The sequence below is a fragment of the Lissotriton helveticus genome, chromosome 6, assembly GCF_964261635.1.
Source record: "Lissotriton helveticus chromosome 6, aLisHel1.1, whole genome shotgun sequence".
In the NCBI taxonomy this organism is placed as follows: domain Eukaryota; kingdom Metazoa; phylum Chordata; class Amphibia; order Caudata; family Salamandridae; genus Lissotriton; species Lissotriton helveticus.
Window position 1 is genome coordinate 54,291,654 of NC_136067.1, and position 23,996 is coordinate 54,315,649.

General features: G+C 49.5%; 1 protein-coding gene across 2 annotated transcripts in view; it reads left to right on the forward strand.

Moving 5' to 3' along the window:
- Positions 1 to 23,996, forward strand: part of GLO1 (glyoxalase I) — a 156,772-nt gene that overhangs the window by 118,178 nt on the left and 14,598 nt on the right. For both annotated transcript variants that reach the window (XM_078647349.1, XM_078647350.1), the window contains exons 3-4: positions 1,720 to 1,860; positions 8,733 to 8,791. In XM_078647349.1, the coding sequence (XP_078503475.1) occupies positions 1,720 to 1,860; positions 8,733 to 8,791 (200 nt within the window). The remainder of the gene's footprint in view (positions 1 to 1,719; positions 1,861 to 8,732; positions 8,792 to 23,996) is intronic.

Here is a 23,996-nt window from a genome sequence, read left to right on the forward strand (position 1 = left end):
ACTTTTTTTTTTTTAAACCGTGTTTGACAGAAATCGTAGAGCTCTGTACCCCAGAAGTATCTGCCAGACATAGCTATATATATAGAAAAATGCAATTCATCATGACTTTTACATTGAGAACAATGAAATCATTGCTAGTAACGATCCTCCCCCCACCCCCTCCCCCCTACTACCCCCAACTCCCTTCCCGCCCGAATCCCTTCCCCCCAGCACGGCTCCTAGCAATTCCGACCATCTGCGTACACACATCAATCGGCATGGCACGCTCAATCATCCAGTTTCGGGTCTTGTTCTGGCGGAGGCTCTAGCCATATACCCCTGAAGTTGGCCCATCGCTTCCAAATTTTATAATGTTTACGAGGGCAGCCTCGGGCCGAACATGGACTTTTACTCCACATTCTTTCTAATAAAGAAGAAAGCATTGAGTGTGGTGGCCCATTCTGGACTTGTGGCAGCACAGTCTCTTCCTCAGAAAGCAAACATTCGCATTGGTGACTTTACAATAGGTGCTGCAGGTCCTTATGAAGAAGAAGCATTTGGTATCTTTGGAGCAGATGTTCAGCTCTTCATATACCCATGCACGCCACACATCAAAATATTCTCAGATTTGAAGTAGCTGATGTCCATAATCAATTCTGTGTTCTCGCTTTACCCCTAAGATCCACTCAAAGAATATAAAGTGTACCGCACCAGTGGCTACCCATCTTTTGACGTCTAGGACACCAGGTCTCTCGCCTTAGCTGGACTACTGAATGGTCAAAGATTCATCTATAGACCGCGCAAAAACTCAGTTACAGTCTGTATTAAACAAACTCTTCAACAGGCTAGGGCTCTCACTCAACAGCGACAACTCCTCCTTGAAACCAATATGGAGAATTCAGTTTCTAGGGACCATAATGGATGCAAAGGAGGCGAAAGCAAATCTGTCTACATAGTTATTCTGTCTATGATTTATCAATACTGCTTTCTACTCTGATTCGAGCATGTGCATCTATGAAACAGCCAATGTTGGAGTAGGAAAACATTACTTAACTGTAACTACAGTTCTCCAGCATTGGTTTTTTTTCTCTAAACCTTTTTATTGAGTTTTTCTGATACAGACAGAGTATACATGCATTGACAACAACATTTGCAGTTTTCCGTCCATCAATTAAATTGCCAGTATGGTGATCACTTGCTACAGCATTGGCATTATGCGGTCCACCCTAGTCCCTGAATAGTCTCACCCTGATTACCCGTTTACTCTTCTAATACTTTCCACACTTGTGCTAAAACGTTTAGGTGTGATGGCGTAGGGAGCGGTGAGACTAGGGACACTCACCTCGTTGGTTGATTTTAGGGTTTTCCAATTAAATGAATTTGTTTTTAAATTGGCACTGTTTAAGGCCTTTCAGACAGCCAGTCCTTGTATGACTAATTAAGTTTATCGCGGGACTCCCATCACAACGTGTGAATATATAAAAAAAAATGCCAACAGACGAATAACATTTTTTTCTTATTACTCTGTGATTATCCAGTGTTTGCATTGAAGATTCTTTTTGAGAATCTTACACTAACTAACTTGATTATTACATGGAAAATGTAGAGCCTTTAATGTTTTTAAACAAACGTTTGTATTTTTACTTTGTACGTATTTGATTCTTTTTTTTAATTCACCGTTCTGCATATTACTACCACTAAACAGTAAAATATTACATATTTTTCTCTCTTTGCTTGCAGACTTTTGCAGAAATGTGATTTTCCATCTATGAAATTTTCACTTTATTTCATGGGTTATGAGGACAAAAATGAAATCCCCAGCGATACAAAAGAACGAACAGCATGGACGTTTTCCAGGAAGGCCACAATAGAACTGACTCAGTAAGTATCTCCCGCCTTCCCTGTTGAGCTTCAGCACGTGAACTAGCTTTTCTTCTTAAGTGTATGATCGTGATTGTATCTGCTCTTAACTGTGGTATAGCAACAGTTTTACAGTATGGGGAGCCCTGATTCCTGAAAAATGTGTGTATTATTTTCTTCATGCAATACTCCCTTCAATTGGCATTTAAGGTGGGGGAGATTTGAGGTAATAATAAATCCAGTGTTAATACCAAACCATTACACTTTTGACTTATTTGAAAGTTTCCATTTGTTTTGCTTTAAAAAGTCACGCCTGAGATTTGCCCAAATTATTTTGTGGCTCAGCATTTTAAAATCATACGATAAATTATTTTTTGAGCCAAAGTTGCTCTGTAAAGAGAACAACTTGGACTATTAAGATTTCATAATTGAGAACTGGGTTTCCAAAATATTGATAGATTAGATGCTATCAGCTGTATTATAGCCTTTTATCTAAGCCACATTGCTTCAAATAATTTTTTTGTAAAAACCTTTTTAGCTCATGTAACTAGTGCGAGAGACTGGCAGACGCGTGGTAAACGGTGGTACGTACCATAGACTGACTGAGAGAATTAATATATGAGCCATTTGATTTCAGCATTGAATGTGGAAACTACAAGCACTGACATATGCAATTGCATTAGGAGGGGGTATGTTGAATCAAGTATCCCTAAATATTTGTTTGTGATCAGTAGCTGCAGCCTCCCTCTCTATGGGCTGTTTGCGAATGTCTTAAATGGCAGAGCATATTCCGTTTTGTGTGCAGGGCAGAACCGTCGTCGTGTAACACCAATTCTTTATTTCGTTGTCCAGCTCTGGCGCTCTTAATTGAGGCAACTGAAGACAATACGTGTCTGTCTACTGAGTAGTCTATTGGGCCTGCTGCTGTTTGTTCTTTTATACGAAGGACAGTAAGGGAACTTTTATGCAACATTGGACGTGGACATCTTATAGCGCGGTGTTCTGGAGTTTAGTGAGTTGGTGGGAAAGCCGGCTTTGTGGATGAGTCTGTTAGAAAGGCGACCCCGGGGGAGGCAGAAGATGTCTGACTGACCACCCCTAGGTCCACCTCTCCGTCGAGAAGTAGCCGAGCGTTTACCGAGAGGCCTCCTGAACGAGGGTCCTCTCCTAGGATCGTACAGCAGAGTAATCACAACACTACAGACGGACACCACACAAGAGGTCAAGTTATTAAGCTTTTATAGCTAGTAAAAAGGTTGCGGGTTTCTGGTAGTATGTACAAGCAGATCGAGGGATCTGTAAAGTCTTGTAAAGAGGGGTAAGGTAGCGGGACAGTCTTATTCTGGGCGGAGGACGGGATACCCTACGCACAGCTCTCAATCCTCGAGCCGGGGGGTTCCGAGAGGTCGAGCCGCGGCAGCGCCAGCAGGCTAACAGATGGTTCAGCAGGGGAGGCCGCGGCAGCGCCAGCAGGCTCTCGGAAGGTTCAGCAAGGTAGGCCTCGGCAGCGCCAGCAGGCTCTCAGATGTTTCAGCAAGGTAGGCCGCGGCAGCGCCAGCAGGCTCTCGGATGGTTCAGCAAGGTAGGCCGCGGCAGCGCCAGCAGGCTCTCGGATGGTTCAGCAAGGTAGGCCGCGGCAGCGCCAGCAGGCTCTCAGATGTTTCAGAAAGGTAGGCCGCGGCAGCGCCAGCAGGCTCTCAGATGGTCGTCGGGTTACGGATGAGTTCGTCTGGTGTCGGCCGTGACAGCGTCAGCAGGGCTTCCAGTCCAAGATACAACTGGCGTCCTACTCCGGGGCGGGCCCAGATATAGGACGGAGGTCCTTTGATGTCCGGACCCTCGCGCCTGGGGGCCAGAGGGGCCGAGATGATGGTGTCCAGACACCCAGCAGGGGGGTGGAGCCAGCGCCCAGGGAGGCCGGAGGGCGATCGATACCGGGGGGCGTCCGGGGACGGCTGGAGGGCCATCGAAACTCCTCTCCCTCCGGATCTGTCGAGTGGCCACTCGACCACCTGGGTGGATCTTGGTGCCTCGATGTCTGGGCTTCGCTGGGGCCAAAGCTGGGGCCGAGGCCACGCGGTCGTGACGTGGTGGGCCCAAGATGGAGTCGGGCCCGGCCTCGTGCTTAGGTCATGAGGGGCCTACGCTGGGGCCAGGCCGATGATGGGGGTCCGGGATGGTAGCCGGATCGGTGGTGTTGGGGCGTGCAGGGTCGGGCAGAATGGGCCGGAGGAGGGCTGATGTCGTCCGGGGCCCGCCATGCGGGAGGGGTAGGACCACGCCATGAGGCCGGGTCCAACAGTCTAGTGTTGGCTTTGCCCAGACCTGATTGCAAAATGATCTGGGGTTTGTGTGGTCACTAGTGATGGGGTGATTTATACCGGATTCTTTTTTCTGCTGTGGAAATGTGTATTATATATTTTCTTAGAAGAAGTAGGTCTGGCTATTGGTGCCAGTTCTATAGGGAGATGTGAGGGATTTGCCAGAGGTTTGAAGATTCTGGATCAGAATTTAAATTTTGCAAGTTTTGTTTGGTGCCTCTTTGCGTCTTTTCATGGCAGCGACTTCTTTTAAAGGTCTTTAAGTATGAGTTTGACAATGTTTTCCTGTGAATTGTGCTGTGACTTGTTAGGATTTGCCTATATGCCTTGTTATTTCCTCTTTTCATGTATTGTTATGGGGCACATGTAGCTAATGCATTTACGGTTGTTTGAGGATTCTGTGAGCCTAGCCCTTAGTTATGGGCTCACCTCATCCATCGTGCTTCTAATACCTTTTGTTTATCTAGGCGAGTAAGGTGTCGTGGTCTGGGTATTTGTGGATGTTAGGTCAGAGTACTGCAAGTCCCTAATAGTAGCAAAGAAACATCTTTGTTCTTTAGGGCAAGGGAGGGATAGGCAGGATTTTGGTGGCTTACAGGGCATTGTTGGCCAGCATCACTTCGGATTGGATTGTCTTGGCCAAGAGGCGTGGTTCATGAGGCCTTTGTCCAGTTGAGGCAAGTTGTATAGAGCTCTGTTATCCCCTATCTGTGTGCTGTGGCCAGGGGTTGTAGACTCACCCCAGATTATTCCGTATGATTTCAGGAAGAGCACACAAAGTTGATTACGAATGTGGGGCTGGAATGCAGATCTCACTTCTGAACATTGAGGCAAAAACATTGTCCATTATACTAGCCACCAGACTCTTAACGGTGATTACTAACCTAATTCTTAAGGAACAATCTGACTTTATGCCCAAAAGGTCGACCAGACTCAACCTCCACAGACTCTACAACTGGCTCGGACGGTTTAATTTAGGAAAGATCCTAACCTAATCCTTACATGCACAAAAGGCATTTGATGCCGTCCAATGGCTCTTCTTGGAACGGGCCCTGGTGAGGTATGCCACAAATTTATGGCCTGGATAGACCTGCTCTATAAAAACACAGGCTAAAGTCAGGTTAACTGGTGAGCTGTCCACTGAATTCCCCATCGAGAAGGGTACGAGGCAAGGGTGCCCTCTATCACTCCTCTTGTTCGCCCTCGTGCTGGAGCCCCTAGCCTGGGTAATTAGAACACACCTGGACCTTTAGACCGAGGGATGGAGCAATGGATGGGAGACGAAGAGATCTTATTATATGTCGACAATATCCTCTTGTATTTAACTAGGGCAACTGAGGCGCTACCAGGAGTATTTCAGATATTTGACAAATACGGAGCTCATTTGGCTATCAAATCAATTGGGATAAGACAACACTATACCCTGCTGGAGGTCATTTCGGGAAACAGGAATGCCCAGGGCAGCTGAGAATCGACAGGCAAGGACTTAAGTATCTGGGGGTATATGTGACCTCAGAGGAAGGCCCAGATCACAACATTCGAAAGGTAATTGCTGACTTCCATGGGGACGTTGAAAGGTGGAGGATGCGGACTGACGCTACAAGGAAGGGTGGTTATGTACAAGATGGTTACACTCACAAAGCTCTTGTATATCCTCCAAAATACATACCATAAGATCCCAGACAAACTTTTTGTTAAAAAAGATAGTGAAGTCTGGATGTTGCTACGGAATTGGGGGGGGGGTGGGTCTCTCTAGGGTGGCACTGGCGACACTACAGAGGAATCCATATAATGGGGGCATCTCCCTCCCCAACATCCGGGTATACTACTGGGCAGCACACTTAATAATGGTCAATGACTGGGGGTATATGCCTGGGGATCACCCAACTTATGCACTGGAGAGTACCAAATGCCAAACCCGCTCATACCTACACCCCCTATATGGGGGCGGGGAAGGGGTCCAAGAACCTACTGACAGTGACCCAGATGCCTATTGACCCCTGGAAAGAGGTAGTGAGTTTGATGAAATGGGGCACAAGGATGACCCGAGGGACACCCCTTTGGGTAGGAACACATTTGAAGGAATTTGGGAAACTGAAGGGTTTTGGACAGTGGGACACTGTCTGAATCGCTAAGCTGGACGACCTAATAGATAAAGGTACAATGATCCCCTTTATTTCCTTACAGTGGGAATATCATCTACATAATACACCATATTTTAAATACCTGCAACTACAGTATGCCTTGCAGGTGGAAAAGACTGGTGAAATTTAATTCTGCATTTTATTTTAGAATCTGTTGTTTCAAATGAACTGATGCATGTATATTGATACGATTTTTTGTTTTATGTATGTATATATGTGTGTCTTTTATGGCCATTTGGCCGAAATAAAGGAAAAGACTGCAATAGACGATGTCCCGGAATATGTGCCATTGGAAGGGAGACTCCTCCAAGGTGAGATAGCAGGGAAAGCAGTCTCATGGACATTTAAGATTGTTCTTAATAATGTCCCGGACACCCTCACAAAACGGAGGACCACATGGGACAGAGGTGGGGGAACTTGACAGCGCGGACTCGGAGTCAGCCCTGATGCACCTAAGGGAGGTTGCAATCAAATTCTTCTTGTGACTTTTTCAGTTTATGGTCCTCCACAGGATATATTATGATGGGGCCCATTACATAGATTTGGGAGGGCAGAGGCCCTTAACTGTCTGAGATGTGGGGGTGAAGATGGGTCATTCAGGCACACGTTGTGGTTGTTCCCTTTGATATGCTTATACCGGAATACTGTAGTGGGGGAACTTAAGATACTTGCCAAGTGCCTGCCAGTGGACCCCAAGTTCGTCCTGTGCGGGATACCCATGGAGGTAGACTGAACCAGATCTAAACACCTTGTTAGCAATCTGGGTCTCGTAGTTGCAAAAATAGATGTGGCCAAACACTTGTGTGCCCCTGAGTTTCCCACTCTCAGAGAATGGAAAACCGGGATGGACCTCTATAAGTTAGCAGAAAAAGTCACCTATAGGGCAAGAGGCTGCCCAAAAAAGTTCTGGGTATGGGTTCCCTGACTCCAACACTCTGCTATAGATATGGGGATGTGCCACCCCACCCCCCATATGATATTCAATGAAGTGTTCTGTGAAAAAGGTGAAATCTTCACCCACTGTGGTTAGATACTGGTAGATACACCTGCACTTCACTCTATTATTGTAACTCTGTACGCTTATACATTTAATCCCAAGTAGCACTGTTGATGTATGTGATGTTCTGCACAGAAAAGTCTAATAAATAGTTCACAAAAGAAAAGTGTGGAACTGGTCTGAATTAGACGTATTACAATAAATTGATTTTAAATATATATTTAAGTGTGCCTTTTTTTGTCATTTATTATGATGGCCTAGCAGTCTTTTTAGTCTAAGGTGTCTCCTCATCTGCGCTACTTGGTTTACAGTAGTGTGGTGCAAGTTGGTCCCTGGCATTGTGCAAACATTAATCTATCTTTCTGCAAAGCCAAGGAAGACTCGATTGCGTTTGGAGATGTTTTTGTGAAAATTAATTTCTGTAGCACGTAAGACGTGTCCACTCTTGATTTTGTTGGCCGGATTTAGGCCTTGTGCTACTCTCTGGGACACACACTTGGACGTGGATGCAAATACACAGGCTGGGTTGTCTTCCATCACCCCTGCCTTGGAGGAAAGTTACATTTTTTGGCCACGTCGAAGTCTTTTGACTTGTTTTCAGGATGCCTTCCGTGTCCGCGTTTGAGCTCTCTAAAACGCCACAGCTGAGGGTTGTGGGTGTCTCCGTGGACACTCCTTCCTTGTGGGCGTCCCCTCACACTCCCCCCGCTGGTGTTAGCCCAACCCATTTTTTAATTTATGGAACTAATGCAAAAGTAAATGCTCAGTTCATGGCCTCCTCCCATTCGCATAATTAAGAGGCAAAGCGTACAGACACGATTATTACAGGTTCTGCTACTTAGAGAAGTGTGATGTTTTCCGATGTTCAGGCTCAGAAAATTTGATATTGAAACCCATGCAAAACATATCCCTCAACCAGTGGCGACTCGTCCATGAGGGCCTTTGGGCGCTGCCCCCCCTGCTTTCTCGCTGTACCAGAAGGCAAACAAAGATAGTTATTACCATAATAACTACCATTTGTTTCTGCCTTCTCGCACGGCGAGAAAGCAGAAGTTCCTGTTGGCGGTGTTACTCAAGGGCAGGGGGGAGCGGCTTGCCCACTGTTGTTAATACTGTCTGTTTGGGTAGCCTGAGAGGCTTCAAGGTGCAGAGCAGGAAATATTTCAGCAGTTAGGATGGGACGCTAATAAGCAGTTTGCTCAATTGTTAAAGTCTCTACCCATGTGTGAAAAATTTTGTACGCCTCTCCACTTTCAAATGTCACCAGCCGCCACTGCCCTCAACCGTGAGCGCAGTGCATTGTTCAGGAAATTATCCGATGTCGAATTGTGTCCAAATCCTTGCATTGCAGATTACCTTAAAGTATAAAGTTATTGTTGAAAATGGAAATTTCTCTAATTTTCGTTTCTTTTTATTCTTTCCCTTCAACAGTAATTGGGGAAGTGAAGAGAAGAGTTATCATAACGGAAACTCTGACCCTCGAGGATTTGGTATGTTGCCACTGGTTTACATTCTGAAATTGTGGATTTTTATAATCTTAGTAAAATAACAATGAGTCCTTTTCATTATTTAATTTACGTGTAAATCTGACATTTTGAAAACTCTAACTTATATGTCCATTTTATTTTCATTTTTAACCACCAAGGCCAGTAACTTGTAAGGTATGAGCAACTTTGTATGCCACTCAAGCCAGAAAATTATTTTATAATATATTGGCTCCCAAGAATATATGCCTCTTGCTTTGTAATTTTTCATAAGACGATGTCACGTCACAAGAGTTAGGTGAGGGGGTGGAGGTCCTCTTCTTGAAAAATATTGATGCCCAACTTGGCTGCACCTCCAACCTTTGAACAGCTAATGGACACTATTGCTATTGAATAGCAGATTTCCCTTTATTGATTTGTGTAGCCAGGACTCTGTTTCCCAGCATTCCCAGGGCCCCAAGAGGTGGCCCTACATCAACACACTATACCTGGTGACTGTCTTTGCGCTATAAAGCGCTTGCTCCACTCCCGCAGCGCGAGCCGTGTTCGGATAAGCCTGGTCCAAGGGCAGGCCTATCTTGGTTCCGGGCCGGGGCCCCCCCTCTAACATTTGTCGGTTCATGTAAGAGGAAGGTTCTTTTTGTTATGTGGATTTAGTAATCCGAAGCCGCAACCCTTTACTGTACTTACTAAGGGGGGAATTGTCAGCTGTCTAGCCTGATTTTTAACGTATCACACAAAGGAACTTTTGGGCACATTTATGCCCCGATCATTCAGTTTTAATTTTTGAAGTTTTTAAAAAGTGGGGCATAAGGCACATATTTGACGTGTTCGCTCAGCCTCGAGTTTTATGAATTGTTGAGGTCTTCATGGTGTAGACTGTTTATATGGCCAGTGGTGAAAGTGGGCCACATAATTTGTATTCTTTATTTCCAATTTATTTAAACTGACATGGGCAAGCACAAAGCCATGAATGCTCCTCCAGAATTGGATACTGCCCGCACAACAATTGATTCTTTTTTAGTATGGGCGGTAAACGTTATTTCTAAAGAAATGGATATGGCCGAACAACATCTCTCTTTAGGAGCAGGGGTGGGGGGGGATGGGTCATCTACGTATGATGTCACACCAATAGTACTGGAGTCGCAGCAAGGGGGTCTTATTGCTTTTGTGCTGTAGAAGCCTGGTTATTCAGTCCAATCAGGAGCCAGCACTAGTTCTTTCTTCTGATAATTGTGCTTCTATTGCCTGCCCTCCCACACCCAAGAGGAAAAGAAAGTGCAGGAAGACCCCTTTGGCCACTGGTGTAATATATGCCCTTTCGCCCGTAACCCCGCTGCGTATAGACGTAGTGATTCAGCCAAGTCCTTCTGCCAAGTCCTACTGGGCACCATTAATGACATATGACCTCTAGAATGGAGGTTTTGTTAATACCCTTTAGAGAAAAGCTAGAGCTCCTGATTACTGAGGTGGACAAGATCAAAACCCATTTTCCTAACTTATGGGGAAGTTGGGAGGGGAGTCCCTGACAAACCATCACTAATAACCCTAACACCTAATATGTCATGGTCCAATATAGGGGCATCCAGACTCCATTCTGAGAGGTTACAGGAGGTCGGTACAGTGACAGAGTTGCATCCTAGGGGCTGTGAACGTTTATCTGCTCCTCTGGTTCAAACGAGGCATATGTCACAGCAATCTAGTGCGTACAAAATTCACAGGCAAAAAAGTGACATTTCATGCCCTGAGTTACAGCCTTTAGCCCATAACACAGTAAGGCATAGCGGTGCCAATAGAGTGGATGCTAATGTTGCCATTAATTTGCCGCTGGAATGTTGCCAATACGTGGAGTTCTCATCAATGTCCCCCATCCTCTATACAACTCCCCCCCCCCCCCCCTTGCTGCCAAATCAAACAGAAACCTATGATTGGAACGGTCAATTTCAGTAGGTGGTGCCCAACAAATCCTGTTAACCAGAAGAGTGAGCTGGGTTGGTCCCCTGAGGAAATATTGTAAAGGTTATTATATCATAATACATTTTAGGGACCCCAGCTGGGCAAGGGGAGGTTTAGCACAGCCAACACCCCCTATTCTCCCCCCCCCCCCCCCAACGCAAATAGTTGAATATATCGCTACAGCCTCATGGATTCTTTTACTGGCATCTCTGGAATTCCTAGTCCCAAATGAGGGGGGGGGGCAGGAGCTGATCGCTCCTGAGGCATGAGCCGGGAGCTAGGTGGGATCGTTACTGCCTATTTACTTTTGAGATTGCACTGATCCATTTCCATAGCGCTGCTGCTTTATTTTACTTGTACTGCCGCTATTGTATTTTATACTTTAAAAAAAATGCTATGTAGCGCTGGGTGAGGGGCAGGCTGAATTAGAGACTGCGCCCTTTCTAACTCCCAGGTGCACGGCGCTCTAGTGTCCGGGTCGAGGGAACTGCGACTAGACGCTCGCCCGGACGGCCGCCATTTTTTAAGTGGGCCAAGGTGTGCGGTCTAGTCTTTCTCCTCCCCTGCACCACAAAAGTCGGGCTGGCGCGGCTGCGCGGCCTGATCGCTCCTGAGGCGTGAGCCGGGAGCGGTCTAGTCTTTCTCTCCTCCCCTGCACCACAAAAATCGGGCTGGTGCGACCGCGCCGGTGGCGCGCCAAAGGCAAGCCCGTCTGCGCCCGTCCGCCCTGGACCCGTGCCTAGCGCCAGGACCCCTGGTAGGGGCCCTCTCGGTACAATAAGTCGCCATACCTACGATCGGGACGTGCTGTGGGCCCAAGGGGGAGAAGGCATAAGGTCAAGATGCGTATGTCTCGACCTTAATAAAGGTACGTGGGCTGCAGCACAACTATGCCCTAACTGTAACAGGGTCCTTCCAACGATCTACTGGCAGTCCATTAGCGCCATTTCCAACGCAGATAGAGGGAAGGCAGAGGGCGAACCCGCTGATGCTAAATGCCTGCTGCTGAATGCCAGATCGTTAGTTAAACACAGTATAGAACTTGCGGAGGTGATACAGGATCAGGAAGTAAAAATAGCTTTCATTACCGAATCCTGGACCGATGCAGCCTCTGGCCCAGATATTGTCAAAGCCACCCCTCCCAACTATAGTTGCTATGTTCAGAATAGATGTGGGAAGAGAGGTGGCGGTCTGGCGATCATCTATCATAATTCCGTGAGAGGGAATTTTCAGCCAGTAGCGGCAGATCTGGGCGAAGCACTGGCATTCAACCTCATCATGTCTGATCATCATTCCCTGAGGGGCTGTGTAGGAAATGGGACCCCCGGCCGGCCAGGGCTTGCGCCACAGCCAGTCAGAGACCGCCACCCCTATATAAAGTCGACCCCTGCGCAGTCAGGCCTATCTCGGAGGACATGTGTGAAGCATTTGCGCACGCACCCACCAACAGCAACATCCCAGGCCTCCCACAAAAGGAACTCCACACGAAGTATATATGAAAATAGTCTTTGTATTAGACAGGACACATAGGAACATACACTTTACAAGGGGTTCAAGGCACGGCAGGGGTTACCAGGGAAAAGGTACAGGGCAGGGCCAAGGGACCACTGCCAGTGGTACGCATCTGATGGAACTGGCATTAGAACACATATCTCCTGGGAGCTTCCTAGAACTAGCAGTAGACTCACTCTGACCAGGGATCACATACATGAGACATTGGGTACTCAGGCTGGAAGGGACAAGGTACATAACACAACAGAGGCCCCCATCAGCAGGGCTACACATAGTCAATCAGCAGGGCAACACATAGTAATCCTCAGCATCACATGCATATTAGTCCGTAGCACCCCCTAGGCCAGATGACCATCCTCGGGCAGGGGCGCCTTAGAGTCTCGGTGTCCAAAGGGGGCCTGAAAGGGCCCGGGCAAACCTAAACGTGGCAGCGGCCCACGAAGTGCTGGGCCGCTGAGGGACTTGGCGGAGCCTTGCCGGCTCAGGGGGACAGGAGGGCGATGGTGGAGCCTCTCGGGGCTCAGAGAAACAGGGGAGCACGTGGTGGAGCCTCTCGGGGCTCAGGGACTATCTGGGTGGAGCCTCGCGGGCTCGGGGGACCAAACAGGTAGAGGGAGCCTCTCGGGGCTCAGGGGGGCAAGGTATGGCCAGGCGGGGTCCCCCCTCGGGGGACCCGGCGTTACTGGGGGCCCCGGGGGCCTCTGGGCACACTCGGCTCGCGCTGGAGGGGAGGGGCGGCCACCGGCAATGTGGCCCGATGCCCCGCCTCCCCTCCGGCATTACTCACCGGTCGCCGAGCGCGCCGGTCTCTCTCCGCTCTCCGGGGCTCCCTCTCGCTCCTGGGGGCCCCGGGGGGGGAGTCGCGGCAGTCCTTGGGTCAAGCAGGGGCGCGGAGTAGGCTCCCGCTGCCCCCTGCATTACTCGGCTCTTCGGTCCTCGCCTCCACAGCTCCCCGGGCCGGCGTCCAATCACAGCGCGGCCCGGGGAGACGTCAGGAGCCAAGCCCGGGCCGCCATCCAATCACAGCGCGGCCCGGGGGAGGGCTTCACGGAGGGGTCCCGGGCCGGCGGCGGTGACTTGGGGGGAATTGACGAGGGTCAGGCCCCCTCGGGAATGGGGCAGTCGCGAGGTAGGCACTCGCTGGGGGTGTAGAACCCCGCAGAACAGGGCAAAGGCCGGGTAGCACCGGCTGGTGAAGGTAGCGCGCACAGCGCTAGTGCCACGAAGGATGCGCTCCAAAAGCGCCAACAGGACAGAAGGCAGCGCTCTAAGCGCTAGGGTCAGAGGGAAGCGCTCCCAAGCGCTAGAAGCGGGAATGAGCGCCCCAAGGCGCTAGGTTAGCAGGAAAGCGCTCTCAAGCGCTAGGGCCATAGCTAGCAGAGACCCCAGGAGGCCCAGGAGCCCAGCAGATCAGGAACAGAGCAGGGCCCAGGGAGGCACGCCCTTCCCTGAGCCCAAGCAGCAGCACGACCCAGGTAGGGTCCCAAGCAGGAAGAAGAAGAGAAGAGAGAAAAGGGCCCACCCTCCTTTTATACAGGAGCTCCCTTTGTCTCCAAAAGGGGCAGGCAGGGAGAGAACCAGCTGGAACTGGTTATAAGGAATTTCTTGGTGCTGGCCAGGCCAGGGACACTGGACGCACCCCCGGGGGGGTGGGGCCAGCCTGGTGGGGGAAGGCCCAGCCGGCTTCAGCCAATCACGCGCCAGCACACCTACTGCACACACACACCAAGGTCTAGAAGGGGCCCTTCCCTTCTAGCCACACGCATGCCACATATGTCATCTTGTAGCATTCAACCTCACGAGCGCACACATACCAAACACGGCCCGGCACGCCCCACGCATCGGGAACTGCCAGAGCCACATACATCCCCCATGCATTCCTATGGGCGGCAGGTCTCTCTCACCACGCACACACTCAGGAGGGGACTCACCATCCCCCGGTCACATATACTAAGCACAACTTCAGGGATGGACCTGCCAGACGGGCCAAGTCCAACACATGTCCCCCCCAGCCCAAACGCAGGGGAGACCAATCACTACCGGGATGGACTTCCCTGCTGCAGGGCGGTAGGACGTGGACGCGGCCCGCAGTGCCGGACCAATAAACATATCCATATTAAAAATAATAAAAGTTAAAACAAAAACAAACAAAAAAAATAAAAAAATTACAGGTCTTCCTTGTCCGGGATACAACTTAACATGAATTCCGCCAGGGCGACACCTGACACCTAAAACACCACAAGATGAGCCGCGGCAGCGCCAGCAGGTCTCAGTACAACACAACACAAGATGAGCCGCGGCAGCGCCAGCAGGTCTCAGTACAATGAACACAACAAGATGAGCCGCGGCAGCGCCAGCAGGTCTCAGTACAATGAACACAACAAGATGAGCCGCGGCAGCGCCAGCAGGTCTCAGTACAACGAACACAACAAGATGAGCCGCGGCAGCGCCAGCAGGTCTCAGTACAACGCAACCTAAATTCAGCCAGGGCGACACCTGACACCTAGAACACAACAAGATGAGCCGCGGCAGCGCCAGCAGGTCTCAGTACACCGCAACCTAAATTCAGCCAGGGCGACACCTGACACCTAGAACACAACACGATGAGCCGCGGCAGCGCCAGCAGGTCTCAGTACAACGCAACATAAATTCAGCCAGGGCGACACCTGACATCTAAAACATAACCAGCGGGGTAAGGGGACTTGATGCATCCAACACATTCAGCGGGGTAAGGAAGGACATTATTATCGTTGATTCAGCAAGCTCCTCCTCCCAGGGAACTTACACCCCATTACTCAGCACACCTCAACATTCATCCACACATCGTCCCTTAGACTGGTAAGACAGTTTTCTACCGCCCAGATTCCTCAACCTGACCCTGGTGGCACAGGTACCATTACTCTAGGGGAGGGACAAGGATCATACACATTTAACACAATTACGCTGCCACCACTGGATCCCACCCTTCTGGTGAATCCAGAAAACACATCGCACTAGGGGGTTGATCTACCCTCCCGGGCTAGGGTCACCTAACCAGAACACATTTTTCACAGAACGGACATTTAAGTAACCTCCTAAAAACAATAATCTCCTTTCTTTGCGACCAGTTACAATACAGAGTTTTTGTAGGGAGGCCAGTTATCGTTGTGGTACTTGCGCAAACACCAGTCCGGATCCCACCGCTAGCCGCCAGTGTAGGAAATGGGACCCCCGGCCGGCCAGGGCTTGCGCCACAGCCAGTCAGAGACCGCCACCCCTATATAAAGTCGACCCCTGCTCGCCCTCTAGGTAACGCGGCGCGGGCAGTCAGGCCTATCTCGGAGGACATGTGTGAAGCATTTGCGCACGCACCCACCAACAGCAACATCCCAGGCCTCCCACAAAAGGAACTCCACACGAAGTATATATGAAAATAGTCTTTGTATTAGACAGGACACATAGGAACATACACTTTACAAGGGGTTCAAGGCACGGCAGGGGTTACCAGGGAAAAGGTACAGGGCAGGGCCAAGGGACCACTGCCAGTGGTACGCATCTGATGGAACTGGCATTAGAACACATATCTCCTGGGAGCTTCCTAGAACTAGCAGTAGACTCACTCTGACCAGGGATCACATACATGAGACATTGGGTACTCAGGCTGGAAGGGACAAGGTACATAACACAACAGAGGCCCCCATCAGCAGGGCTACACATAGTCAATCAGCAGGGCAACACATAGTAATCCTCAGCATCACATGCATATTAGTCCGTAGCACCCCCTAGGCCAGATGACCATCCTGGGGCAGGGGCGCCTTAGAGTCTCGGTGTCCAAAGGGGGCCTGAAAGGGCCCGGGCAAACCTAAACGTGGCAGCGGCCCACGAAGTGCTGGGCCGCTGAGGGACTTGGCGGAGCCTTGCCGGCTCAGGGGGACAGGAGGGCGATGGTGGAGCCTCTCGGGGCTCAGAGAAACAGGGGAGCACGTGGTGGAGCCTCTCGGGGCTCAGGGACTATCTGGGTGGAGCCTCGCGGGCTCGGGGGACCAAACAGGTAGAGGGAGCCTCTCGGGGCTCAGGGGGGCAAGGTATGGCCAGGCGGGGTCCCCCCTCGGGGGACCCAGCGTTACTGGGGGCCCCGGGGGCCTCTGGGCACACTCGGCTCGCGCTGGAGGGGAGGGGCGGCCACCGGCAATGTGGCCCGATGCCCCGCCTCCCCTCCGGCATTACTCACCGGTCGCCGAGCGCGCCGGTCTCTCTCCGCTCTCCGGGGCTCCCTCTCGCTCCTGGGGGCCCCGGGGGGGGAGTCGCGGCAGTCCTTGGGTCAAGCAGGGGCGCGGAGTAGGCTCCCGCTGCCCCCTGCATTACTCGGCTCTTCGGTCCTCGCCTCCACAGCTCCCCGGGCCGGCGTCCAATCACAGCGCGGCCCGGGGAGACGTCAGGAGCCAAGCCCGGGCCGCCATCCAATCACAGCGCGGCCCGGGGGAGGGCTTCACGGAGGGGTCCCGGGCTGGCGGCGGTGACTTGGGGGGAATTGACGAGGGTCAGGCCCCCTCGGGAATGGGGCAGTCGCGAGGTAGGCACTCGCTGGGGGTGTAGAACCCCGCAGAACAGGGCAAAGGCCGGGTAGCACCGGCTGGTGAAGGTAGCGCGCACAGCGCTAGTGCCACGAAGGATGCGCTCCAAAAGCGCCAACAGGACAGAAGGCAGCGCTCTAAGCGCTAGGGTCAGAGGGAAGCGCTCCCAAGCGCTAGAAGCGGGAATGAGCGCCCCAAGGCGCTAGGTTAGCAGGAAAGCGCTCTCAAGCGCTAGGGCCATAGCTAGCAGAGACCCCAGGAGGCCCAGGAGCCCAGCAGATCAGGAACAGAGCAGGGCCCAGGGAGGCACGCCCTTCCCTGAGCCCAAGCAGCAGCACGACCCAGGTAGGGTCCCAAGCAGGAAGAAGAAGAGAAGAGAGAAAAGGGCCCACCCTCCTTTTATACAGGAGCTCCCTTTGTCTCCAAAAGGGGCAGGCAGGGAGAGAACCAGCTGGAACTGGTTATAAGGAATTTCTTGGTGCTGGCCAGGCCAGGGACACTGGACGCACCCCCGGGGGGGTGGGGCCAGCCTGGTGGGGGAAGGCCCAGCCGGCTTCAGCCAATCACGCGCCAGCACACCTACTGCACACACACACCAAGGTCTAGAAGGGGCCCTTCCCTTCTAGCCACACGCATGCCACATATGTCATCTTGTAGCATTCAACCTCACGAGCGCACACATACCAAACACGGCCCGGCACGCCCCACGCATCGGGAACTGCCAGAGCCACATACATCCCCCATGCATTCCTATGGGCGGCAGGTCTCTCTCACCACGCACACACTCAGGAGGGGACTCACCATCCCCCGGTCACATATACTAAGCACAACTTCAGGGATGGACCTGCCAGACGGGCCAAGTCCAACAGGCTGCCTACTTTATAGGCCCCCTGGGAGTAAGGCTCCATTTTTTTGCGGCTCTAAGTAGTCTGCTTGAGGAAGCTGTATGTGCTAAGACTTTCACAGTCTTAGGCGATTTTAATTTTCACCTGGACTGCCGTTCTGACCCCGATACACTCGAGCTCCTTGAGCTGATGGATGGGGTGGAGTTGAAACAGTTGGTGATTGGCCCGACGCATAAGGCAGGGCACACTCTGGATGGTGTTTTTTCCAATCATCCGAATTTAGGAGTCACTGCAATTTGTCCGGTCCCCTGGTCAGACCATGCAGCAGTCTGCTTTAAATTTTTTATGGCGATACCCCCTAGACTAAGGCAGGTGAGGAAGCCAGCTAGGACCACCAGGGAGTGGAATAAGATAGAGGGAACGTCCCTCGAGGACCTATTGATATCCTCGATGGTGCCCCTTCCAGTAGATGTGGACGATGTTGCTGCAACCTACACTAACTGGGTGGACAAGGCCTGTACGCGGCTAGCACTGCCCAAACTTTGCCACTCCACGCGTATGCTTCCATCGGCCCCGTGGTTCTCAGAGGAGATCAGGGAACACAAAATCATCTGCAAGAAACTAGAGCGGGTGTGGCCGAAAAACTATCATGAGTCTGACAAAAAGAGACTTAAGTTGGAACTGGCAGTGTATAAAGATTTGATAGGGAAAGCAAAACGCACCTTCTTTACTAATCGCATTAAGGAGGCGAGAAACTCGCCCAAGGAGCTCTTCCAGACAGTTTCAACACTGGCGGCCCCAAAACCTGTTGTGGTACCCCCCAGCCAGGAACTATGTGAAGATTTAGCTAGATTCTTCCAAAATAAAGTGGAGACGATTTTAAAATTCCTTGGATGGGCAAGCAAGGACTAACTTGCCAGGGGCCAGCCCGGTGGCTACGGAGGCCATTTTACAAGAGAATAGGTTCCTGACCTTCTCGCCGATCAGCGAGGAGGAGGTAAGGAAACGGCTGCTGAGGACAAAATCAGGCTCTCCCCAAGACCCCTGCCCGGCTGCTATAGCAAAGCTAGCAGAGGCCCCGATAACCATTACGCTGACATCATTATTCAACAATATGCTGGATAGTGGGGAATTCCCTTCATGTTGAAAACAGGCATCAATTCTGCCCCTCCTAAAAAAAACAAATTTAGATACTTCCGACTTGAACAATTATCGTCCCATCGCCAGACTTCCATTACCGGCCAAACTCATACAGGGAATTATGAATTCTCAGTTGAGCATTTTCCTGGGGGCCGTGCATGCTCTGGATCCATCCAAGCATGGATTTAGGGCCGGGCACAGTACGGAATCCGCCCTAATTAAATCAGCGGAAGACATCAGGAAAGTGATGGACGCGGGAGGCAAAGCTGCCTTGATCCTGCTGGACCTGTCCGCGGCCTTGATACGGTCCACCATACGATACTGGTGGACCGTTTGAGGACCTGCGGGGTTCAGGGTAAAGCACTTAAGATCTTGAAAGCTTTCCTCTCCAACAGGAGTCAGGTGGTGGCCCTGGGTAACTTAGAGTCAAACCCGTTCGTGCTCCCATGTGGGGTTCCCCAGGGCTCATCCCTAAGTCCTACCCTGTTCAATGATTATGTCTCATCCTTGGCGCCAGTCATCCGATCTTATGGCTTCGACTTAACATCATAAGCAGACAACACGCAGATTGTGGTGTCGCTGCTGCCTGGCGGAGACGATGATAGGGCTTGTACGTTTAAAGATTGCATGCTTGCAGTCAGCAACTGGATGGGCGGGAACTGTTTAAAACTGAATTCGGCCTAGACCGAAGTGCTCCTCTTTGGGGCCAGAGAAAATTTCTGGTCCCTTAAATGGTGGCCGGAGGAGCTAGGTGTCCCTCCCTCTCCAGTTGCTAAGGTCAAGAACCTTGGGATTCTGATGGACTATAATTTGTCCTTTAGGCCTCAAGTCAATGCACTGTCCTCAGCCACCCATTATATATTGAAGGCCATACGCAAGATTCTGCCCTTTATACCAGACGAGTACAGGAAGACAGTGGTGACTGCACTGGTCCTGTCCCGCCTGGACTATTGTAACGGCTTACTGCTCAATGCTCAACAGGGGCTGCTCAATAAATTACAAGTTCTGCAAAATGCAGCGGCCCGCTTGATCACGGGCGCGCCGAAATTCACCTCCGTTTCCCAAGAGCTGGTGGAACTGCACTGGCTGCCGGTGCGCAAATGGATTGCTTTTAAAGCACTATGAACAGTATTTAAGGCACTTAAAAGGCTGGGCCCTCCGTGTATGACCCAGTACTTTCAATGGTACATACCAGGCAGATCCCTCAGGTCAGCTGGTCAGGGACTGATTGCGATTCCAAGAATTAAGAAAGCTCGATTGGGGGGGGGTAGAAGTTTCTCGCTGGGAGCAGCGAAGGCCTGGAATGCCCTACCATTGGACCTCAGACAGGCTCCAGATCTGATATCTTTTCGGAAAGCCCTAAAGACATGGCTTTTCAGGCAATAAGCTCGGCCCAGTCATGGGAGCGGTCAATCAGCGCCAGGACACCGGCTGCGCTTTATAAATGTTACAAATAAATAAATAAATATATAGTAACCATGCTACAGAATATCCACCATGTCACCCCCTGGCGGTTTTTAATAGGTTCCAAGTATTGAGGGATCTCCCGGATTTTGACTGACATGAGTCAGGCCAATACAAGACGAATGAGGTTCTAATTTGTGAGGACAGGAAGGAGGATACTGATTTGGACATTAACCATATAAATTGTGCTGATAATATCTTAGCTGGTGCCTCATCGCCATCCATGAACAATACTGCGGTTAATATATGCCAGAGAGTTGCATCGCATAACTTCTCATCCCATAGCACCTCTTGCCCAGGTTTGGAAGGAGGATACAAAATTGAATCTAAGAATGTAGGTGGACTAGCGAACAAACCGGGCTCCCTAGGTTAGTCTGATTTTAGAAGTGATCTTGATATAATATGTATTCAGGAAACTTGATGTGTAGCCCATATTTACTTTGAGGCTTTCTCATCACACTGGCTTGAGGCTGATCCATTGCCTGCTGGTATCCCCAAAGGGGGGCTCCCGGTCCTTGTATCCAATAAGCTCCTGGTGAATATCAAGAAAAAATAGCCATTATATTAATGAATGTGGCCCTATAGTTAACATTTTAAAGGAGGCCGGGATGTGGTATTGGTTAATTATTACACTCAATAGTTTATACTCATTTGGGAAGGAGATTTAAACAGCCAACCCTGCCCATTGTCTGCCACACGGGTTTCTGGGATCACCGACCAGGCCAGGGCTGGTTATTTACATTTTCCTCACAACAACTATGGGGGTATTTTGAATCCTATGATTACTAAGGGCCCGATAAGGATGCGGTTCGGAAATCAATCCGACCGAATTGGTTTGGGAATGGTTTACGACCGACTCTGAACGGGAGAGTGCAACCAACCGATTAAGATGCATCCTGATGTTTCTAGATAAGATTCGGTCTTACTACCATTGACTTCAATGGGAGCCTATGTTCTGACCGAATGCATGGGCTCCCATCGACGAAAGGGGTGACTGGGGAAAATTGACCACCCTGTGGCGGGCACCCTCGTTGCCTGCCACACTGTGCATGGCTGGTAAGGGGGAACCCATGTGTACCCCCACTTGCCCGATTGGGAAGACGCCGGGTGCAGGGGGTGCCTGCTATGGGCCCCCAAAGTCTGATTCTGATGTCCGAGTCGGACGGCAAGATTCGGAAAGGCTGTCTGAATCCAGCATCGTAATTGGTCGTTCAGAAACGCGGCCCGTAGAAACGTAAACGTCTGCTCCGTACGGCTTGGTCATTCCGAATGCCGTCGGGTTCAGATTAGGATATTCCTAATGGCTAACTCACATTGTTATCGGTCGGTCGGAAACCTTTCCGATTTTGTTTGAAAGATACGTATCCAATTCGGATGAAGCAAATAACGTTGGGAGACCTTCCAAACCGCATCGTAATCAGCCCCTAAGTCAGATTTACATTTATTAAAATGATAATAATAAATGATAATAATGTAGACCAAATACCAACTTTTATAGGAAGGAAAGCCACAACTATCAATGACCATGTCTTAATTTCAGCTAATGCAAGCAAGTGGTGTTCCTCCCTAAGGTTGTTAAGCCGGACTGGAGTGATCTCAGTTGTATTGTATTAACGATCTTCTTTTGGGGCAAAGCCAGAAACGTCTCACCAAGTCTTACTATTGACATAACCCCTACTACAAGACCTAATGGGGTTCACATTAAGTGGGATGGAGTTGATCCAACCAAAATTATTTTTTCGAAGGGCCTTATAGATATCCTCTATTGTCTCGAAGATGAAGTTACTTCCAATCAGTTACTCTCTAGTTTTATTAGCATTACTAATATAACCAACGACTTCTTGACTCGCCCGAGTAATACAGGCCATGGCCAATGCAGAGGTTGGTTTAATCATGCATGTACTATAGCCTCCCAAGATTTGATTTTGGCCCTGCATTGTCAACCCAGAGACAATGTGTTAATCAAATTCCTTAGATTCAATTTCAAAAATGGCCTTTCTGTAAGAAAAAAAGAGCTATAAGGGTAAGCTTGGTCTAAATTGGCTCAGGCTGCAGATACAGCGGATAACAAACATTTCTGGGATACTGTCAACTCAATCTTTATAAAGAGTGATTCTTATCCATAGCTGTTATCCCATGTTACATGTGATGCCTGGGTTGCCCGTTTTATGGAAATCTTTAGTTTACCAGTTGTAAGGAAGGAGGTTATTTCAAGGGAGAACCAGTACCCTTGGCCTCCTCTACCACTGAATATCACGATAGAAGAGATTCTATTAGCCCTAAAAGAGAGCGTAGGTGGTAAATCCCCAGGATCCGATGGGGTGCCAGTGGATGTTCATAAAACAATTTGAGAGGTCCAATTCTAACAAGAGTTTATAATATGGCCGCAACCACTGTGATTCTGCTTTCATGGGGAATGTCTATTTTAGTACCAATCTATAAAAAGGGCAAAAAAATCAGAACCAAAGAACTATCGCCCAATATCACTTTCAGACTCTTCAGTGAAAGTGATGAGTAAAGTGTTACTCATGAGATTGGAAGAGTAGACATGCGAACACTCTGTACTTTCCGCAGCACAGTTTGGATTTAGACAAGGAGTGGGGACCTTAGAGCAATGTGTGAATTTGGACTTTATTAATTGGTAAATATACATGTGCTAAAGGTGGTAGACTGTATCTCTGCTTTGCAGATTTGAGTAGTGCCTTTGATTTAGTCGATCAATCTATTCTCTGATCTACCCTGCTCACCATTGGTGTGCCTAGACCGATTATCTGCTTTCTTGCAAAGCTATACAAGAAATTATTGAGCAAAGTATGCTTTGGCCCACGAGTCTGTACAGCTCTCAAGAAAAGAAATACTTCTTAGAAACTCTATCAGTGGACCAATGGTTTTATGATTTAGAGGACCATTTGACTTCAACTATTTCGCCATAATATTAGATACAGTCAACAGTAAATAAAACAAGCTCGTAAGTTATTCTCTAAACTTTTCGGCCCAAACCTGGCTTATTGAAAAGAGTGGGACTCAATCGGGTGTCCATTTCGGTTGCAGTTGACAAATCACACTGAAAATCCCATTTAAGAGACTGTCACAAGGCATCTTCGAGGCCATATAATATACATTATGCCTCACTAATAGACTAATGTCAGACTAGACCAGTGATCTGTATAAAGTTGTTTGTATGTAACGTACCCATAAGTAACCAACAAAGTGACATTTATCCAGTCTTTTACCCTGTCTTTTGAAGTAAAGATTGTTAAAACCTAGAATGCCACTCTGCACATTCTAGATAATCCCCCTTTGTTCATGTAGCCCCTTCAAGACCCCAGGTGAACCTGTCCTCTTTTGCGGTGGGGGACTTCTTTCAAGACTTTCACACTTTGGGAAGCTTCACAGAGACAAACCCTCTGAAAAATTCCTTCTTGGTCCAGAAAATGTTAATCCGATATATGAATCCGTTGATTGGTAGGTTGTGAAGGTTAAGATTAGTCTAGATGGGAGAGTGGCTAGCATCTTTTCAGCAAATAAGGCAGCAAGTTTTCCTGTTAATGTCTAGATCACACTGAAGAAACCCTTTCAAGATAGTCCTACCTGAAATGAGGCCAATTGGGGGATACCAAGCAGATGTTGGCTGACAACAGACGTCCGGCTGGCTTTTCTTCCCCTGCTGTATTTAACATTTGCACCACAAGATATTTCTACACGGGCTCAGAAAATGATATTGGGTGTAGTTTAACCTTC